Source organism: Lipotes vexillifer, unplaced genomic scaffold (genome assembly GCF_000442215.2).
Source record: "Lipotes vexillifer unplaced genomic scaffold, Lipotes_vexillifer_v1.1 scaffold1285, whole genome shotgun sequence".
Classification (NCBI taxonomy): Eukaryota; Metazoa; Chordata; class Mammalia; order Artiodactyla; family Lipotidae; genus Lipotes; species Lipotes vexillifer.
In genome coordinates, this window is record NW_006796211.1 from 58,913 (window position 1) to 65,591 (window position 6,679).

The 6,679-nt window shown below is 46.8% G+C and overlaps 1 protein-coding gene across 3 annotated transcripts in view; it reads right to left on the reverse strand.

The window, feature by feature from the left end:
- Positions 1 to 6,679, reverse strand: part of GGTA1 (glycoprotein alpha-galactosyltransferase 1 (inactive)) — a 65,745-nt gene that overhangs the window by 19,860 nt on the left and 39,206 nt on the right. Inside the window, exon 4 of one of the 3 annotated variants that reach the window (XM_007468352.1) lies at positions 1,486 to 1,574. In XM_007468352.1, the coding sequence (XP_007468414.1) occupies positions 1,486 to 1,565 (80 nt within the window). In that variant the 5' untranslated portion in view covers positions 1,566 to 1,574. Of the gene's footprint in view, positions 1 to 1,485; positions 1,575 to 6,679 lie in introns of those variants that run through there. The other 2 variants (XM_007468353.1, XM_007468351.1) reach the window with 2 other exon arrangements.

Consider the following 6,679-nt stretch of genomic DNA (forward strand, 5'->3'; position numbering starts at 1 on the left):
ATTCCATTGTATATACACACCACATCTTCTCTATCCATTCATCTGTCGATGGACATTTAGGTTGTTTCCATGTCTTGGCTATTGTACACAGTGCTGCTATGAACATAGGGGTGCGTGTATCTTTTTGGCTTTGTTTTTTATAAATTTATGTATTTTATTTTTGGCTGTGTTGGGTCTTCGTTTCTGTGCGAGGGCTTTCTCTAGTTGCGGCGAGCGGGGGCCACTCTTTATCACAGTGCGCCGGCCTCTCACGATTGCGGCCTCTCTTGTCGCGGAGCACAGGCTCCAGACGCGCAGGCTCAGTAGTTGTGGCTCACGGGCTTAGTTGTTCCGCAGCATGTGGGATATTCCCAGACCAGGGCCCGAACCCGTGTCCCTGCACTGGCAGGCAGATTCTCAACCACTGTGCCACCAGGGAAGCCCTAAGGTGGCCTTTTTGAAAGAAAGGCTGAGCTGTACCAATGCCTCTTAAGTCAAAACCATCGTGCATTTTTGTAGCCACTTGCAGAGACTCCTTTCTGTCAGAGGCCTCTGCAGCTGGAATCTCCGAGGCATTGGTAGTTTCCAAAAACACAGAAGCAGCTCAAATATTTGTGGTGAATCCACTGATGAACTTGAAAACTCAGAAATATTTAATTCATCTTGCTTTCCAGGTTTAAAAGAAAGACAAAATACCCCAAAGTTTTGCCAGGCACAAATGAATCACCAGCAATTCAGAGTGTATTCTGCACCAAAGTCAATAACCTTGAGTTGTTCCTTTAAACTTTGCAAATATTTTAGGACTGCAAAAATCAGGGTGGATTCCTCATGGAATTCCTGTCTGAAATTTCTTAAGGTAATTTCCATATCTGGTCATATAAATAATTTAATATGACATTTTCATCTTAATATGACCTTACTGTTTCTGGCTCTAGCCTACCCAGAACCGCAAAGGTATAAAAATCAAGACATTAGGAACATGGCAGGAAGGAAGATAATTAATTTCTTAGAAGGTGCATGAAGATCTAATAATTTGGGGCTTCCCTGGTGGCGCAGTGGTCAGGAATCCGCCTGCCAGTGCAGGGCACATGGGTTCAAGCCCTGGTCGGGGAAGATCCCACATGCTGCATAGCAACTAAGCTCGCGTGCCACAACTGCTGAAGCCCGCGTGCCTAGAGCCCATGCTCCTCAACAAGAGAAGCCACCGCAATGAGAAGCCCCGCACCGCAATGAAGAGTAGCCCCTGCTCGCCGCAACTAGAGAAAGCCTGTGCACAGCAACGAGGACCCAACGCAGCCAAAAATAAAATAAATAAATCTTTAAAAAGAGAAAAAAAGAGATCTAATGATTTTAAAGACAGTCTAGGGCTCAGGGATACAGGAAGGATGGAATCCCTTCTTTATGGTGTCAGTTAATCCTAATTTTAATTCAGCCTGCTGACTTGGCTGATACCTGGAGATTAGAGAAGACTTTCATTAACATCGCTTTATCATGTTTCATAATTACCTGTTGATATATTCCCAAAACACAACAATTACAGTTGAGACAACCAGCATTGACAGAATCACTTTTCCTTTGACATTCATTATTTTCTCCTGGGAAAAGAAAAGAAGAGGGGGAAAAATAGATTAAATGTTGAGAATGGGATATAGTTTTTAAGAAATGCTTCTACCCATATCCTTTCTAAAAGGAAAAGTTGATGAATATTTAACGAGAGCTAAGGAGCATGTTCTGCCTTAAACTGCATAGGCCTGTGATGGCAAATTAGCCAGTTCAATGAATTGATGGGGCTGCTTGGGTTGGGAAGGACGCTAAGGCCACTTAGAGGCTCAGAGGGAAAGTATCCTGATTGATCACAAGGTTCACCATGGACGTGGGAGAGTGGGGGGTTGTTTGTTTATTTACTTACTTATTTTTATTGTAGTATAGTTGCTTTACAATGATGTGTTAGTTTCTGCTGTACAGCAAAGTGAATCAGTTATATGTATACATATATCCCCTCTTTTTTGGATTTCCTTCCCCTTTAGGTCACCATAGAGCATTGAGTAGAGTTCCCTGTCCTATATAGTAGGTTCTCATTAGTAATCTATTTTATACATAGTAGTGTATATATGTCAATCCCAATCTCCCACTTCATCCCATCCCCCCTTCCCCCCTTGGTAACCATAAGTTTATTCCCTACATCTGTGACTCTATTTCTGCTTTGCAAATAAGTTCATCTGTACCATTTTTCTAGAGTGAGGGTCTAGCTAATGTTTCGCATGGACGCCAGCTGCCTCTGACTCAGATCGCCCCACCTCTTGGCATGTGATTTTGGGGAACCATCCATTCCTGAGCTCTGCTGCCCTTGATATACTGCCTATATGCCCATCCTCAGAGGGGAAAACTCCCTGGTCCTTTAAAATCTAGACTCAACCACTTCCCAGCCAGCTTTTCTCCACCACACCCACACAATCGACACACAGTAGGTATATAACTATTTCTTGATTGCCGCATGAAATTGTGATTGAAGGGGGAAGGGGTGATGGGTGTGGAATAACGGTTTGGGAAATACCTTAATTTGGGTAGTCGGGGAAGCCCTCACTGGGGAGATGATTTTAAAGCTTCCCACGGGATGAAGATAGGATGGAAAAGGATGAAAAGTGCCATGAGAAAGGGTGAGAATATTTCAGAAACAGCATCTATACCAGGCTGACTGAGAAAAAGCTTCTTGTGTTTGGAATAAAACAAAAGCAAAAAACCTGGACAAGAAGAAAATAGCGAAGTTGTCCCACCTGAGCGGCTGGAACGAGGGCAGGGTGGTGGTAGGAGGCAGTCAGAGGGTGGGCAGGGGCAGTCAGAGCCTGGAAAGGCATGGAAAGTGGGTGGGGACCCACCAAAGCATCTGAAGCTGAAGAATCACTTCATCCAACTTCATTCAGAGAGACCCACCTGGGCGCTGGGTATGCAGAACGGATAAAAGGACAAGGGCAGACTATTTTAATGGCCACAAAGAGGAGGTGGCCTGCCTCAAAGGGTGGCTTCATTCAAAATATACTTTGGAGACAGAACTGATAGGATTTGGCTGGTAATTTAGTCATCAGGGATGAGGGAAGAAACAAGGTTTCTGCTTAAGCAGGTGGGTTGTAGCATTTCCTCAAATGGGTTGGAGGAGGAACAGGCTTGAAGGATAATGACCGTGAATTGCCTTTTGGATGTGTGTATTTCGAGGAGTGTGTGAGCACCTGATTGGAGACGAGTAGGCAAGTGGACTTCCGAGCCTGAAGTTCATGGGAGAGATGTGGGCGGGCTGTGCAGTTGGAGGAGCTGTCCACGGACCCAGGACAGTATTTAACGTGAAGGGAATGAATTCGATTACCAAGGAGACAATGTAGAGAGAAAAAAAGGAAGGAGGGCCCTGGGCTGAAGCTTGAAGATGCCAACACTCAGAGGTAGGATAGAGGAGGGGGCGAGAAGGAGAGGACCAGGAGGTGGAGAAAACACAAGAGTGGACACGTGGGAGCCAATGTCATCGCCTTGGTGAAGCCACTTACCACTCCACCCTGACCACCAGCGAAGCCCCCTTTCTCTCCTCCAGCTCCCCCATCACTTTATTTACGTTGCTGTACACATCACCTTGGGAGGTGGCTCGTGTGGTAACGTCCACATTCGGCTCTGTCTCCCCTAACCATTCATTTGAGCTTCCTGAGGGCCGAAAGGATGTCTTCTTCTTTTTTTTTTTTTTTTGGCCATACCACGTGGCATGTGGGATCTTAGTTCCTTGACCAGGGATGGAACCCATGTCCCCTGCACTGGAAGCATGGAATCTTAAACACTGGACTGCCAGGCAAGTCCCAGGAAGGATGTCTTCTTATTCAACCCTGAATCCCCAGTGCCACACAGACAGCAGACGGGGCTGTCAATAAATGTCTGGTGAGCGCATGAAATAAAATGAGAATGGCACTGAGATGTGTCCTTTCAGGGGACAGGTTATTCTCCAATTCTTTTCAAAGAGCGTTCTGAGATGATTCCCGGCTTGGATCTCACATGCTCCATCACCTTTATTATTAAATCCAGTTAAAGAAGAAAAGGTATGGGATCAGCCATGACACTCTATTCCTTCTTTTTTTTTTTTTTTTGTGGTACGCGGGCCTCTCACTGTCGTGGCCTCTCCCGTTGCGGAGCACAGGCTCCAGACGCGCAGGCTCAGCGGCCATGGCTCACGGGCCCAGCCGCTCGGCGGCATGTGGGATCTTCCCGGACCGGGGCACGAACCCGTGTCCCCTGCATCGGCAGGCGGACTCTCAACCACTGCGCCAACAGGGAAGCCCTCTATTCCTTCTTGCTTAGAAGGTGCGTTCTGTTTGGAAATGGAAAAGCCAGGGCTGAACTCAAGGTCATAACTCAACCTCCAGCTTTCAGATACAACTGTGATCGGTGGTGTTCCAGAGACCGTGAGAAGATGAGCCTGCTGGGCCACAGCGAAACCTCGGTCTCAAGCTTCTTCCCTGTGAATACCTCGTGAGCTGGCACAGACAGCCCGGGGCCCGCAGCAAAGTTATGAAATGCAGAGGGCTGCATGCAACTCGGCCCCGCTGCTGGAAAAAGCCACTTGATTTCTATGTCAACAGCATTAGCATTGAGTGCAAGGAAAGGCCTGGGTGTGGAAGCAAACAGATCTGGATTGAGACTGTGGCCATCTCTCTCTGCCACTGTCTTCACCCCCCGAGAAGTGTGGATGGTGATAGAACACAGGAGCTTGGGAATGAGGCAGGGATTTGAGACACATGAAAATGGGTAACTCTGAACATGTAAGCATCTTTTCAGACCCTCACCCAACTCCAAGCTCTGAAAACCAAAAGCCTGTTTATAATTCAATTGGCATCCAGGCCCTAACTGACATGAGGCTATTTATAAACTTTATCCCACTTAGTGAGACTGTTTAAATGTTTCTTTGCATAAATATTGATGTATTTTCTTATGTGCTTGCTGCTGTTGCACTGGGTGCATTACATAATATGATAAATACTCGGCATCTAAAAAATTCTGAATTCCAACATATCTGGCCCTAGGGATTCAGAAAAGGGATGGTGGACCTGTAATGGATCACGTTTAGGTGGGTTTCCTCGTCTCTAAAATGGGGTTAAAAATGGTGATGACTGTAAGAGTTGGCATCCATAAAATATTTAGCATTGTGCCTGGCACCATATAAATGCTCAAAAAATGCTAGTTCGGGCTTCCCTGGTGGCGCAGTGGTTGAGAGTCCGCCTGCTGATGCAGGGGACACGGGTTCGTGCCCTGGTCCGGGAGGATCCCACATGCCACGGAGCGGCTGGGCCCGTGAGCCATGGCCGTTGAGCCTGCGCGTCCGGAGCCTGTTCTCCGTAACGGGAGAGGCCACAACAGTGAGAGGCCCGCGTACCGCAAAAAAAAAAAAAAAAAAAAAAAAAAAGCTAGTTCTTACAAGTGGTATCCATAAAACAGGCTGTTGGGAGGAGCCAATGAAGACAGCATAGTGCCTGGTAGTTAGCAAGAGCTCAAAGCATATTTGAGAAAAAAGAATAAGGGTTTTGGAATAAGAACATGTTAAACAATAAAGTGCAAACTGATGCAAATTAGGGACTCTAAAGGTTTATCCAGCTGTTCTGTGCTGCAGCCTGATTAAGAGCCCCTTGGCAATGCCAGGCAACTTTGATTTTCTTTGATCAAGCCCAGGCCACCCGAAGCTTTATCAACCCCACCAGCTGAGGATCAAACGTAAATTTTCTCCTGGTGTAAGAAACATTAAATGGAGAAACGCACAAGCTCTCATGGTAGAGAACATTGACGCTTACATCAGGGAGAGCCTGATATAAAATCAGACACACCCCCTAATCCCCTCTCCAAATGCAGCTGTTTGATTTTTTAATTTCAGAAATTAGCCTCAGAGGCAACTCTTGAAGCCCATTTCTTTCTGGACTCTATAAATGACTTGAATCTGCTTACATTTTGCTGTGGCCAGGCATCACTCTTTTGGAAACTTACAGTTGGAAGCTGTGCAAATGAGCCAATCTCACATCCTTTAGCAAAGCACTGGAAATGGGTGTATACACGCTTACTGGAATCTGGAACCCCAGTGTCTGGGGACAGAAGGGTTGGCAGGGTGGCCAGCGGGTCTTTTAAAACATTTTTATTTTTCTCTCTGGATAAAATGAGGCATTTGGCAGCCAATGCGGCCTAAAAGCCCTTTGCTGATGTGTTTGTCTCTCAGAATTTTCAAAACTGTGTCATTCTGAAGATTCGTGGTTGACTCTCTCACCCACCAAGTAGGAAAGTTGGGGTTGCTTCCAAATATCCCATTTAAGGGGTTGAGCACAGAATTAGGACCTACAGAGTACTAACACCCTGCCTTATATGGGAGAGTGTAACTAGCTGAGTCACCTGGACCCCACCCCTCAGAGGATCATGTGAGCCCAGCCAGGCCCAGTTCCACCTGAGTCCTCCCAGCATCTCCCAGGCCCTCTTGTCATGGAATTTGCGATTTCCCTCTGAATCCATCCCACCACCGACACAGGCTGCTCCTGGGCCACTCCCAGAACTCAGTCCCTGCAACGGTTTCCACAGGAAACCGTCCCCACTTCTGGAACAGGTGCATACTGTGCTAAAAACCTGGGTGCATTTTGCAAGGCAGGGTCACACTGTAAGCCTGTCGTTCCTCCGCCGTCCTCGCCCCTCCCCCACC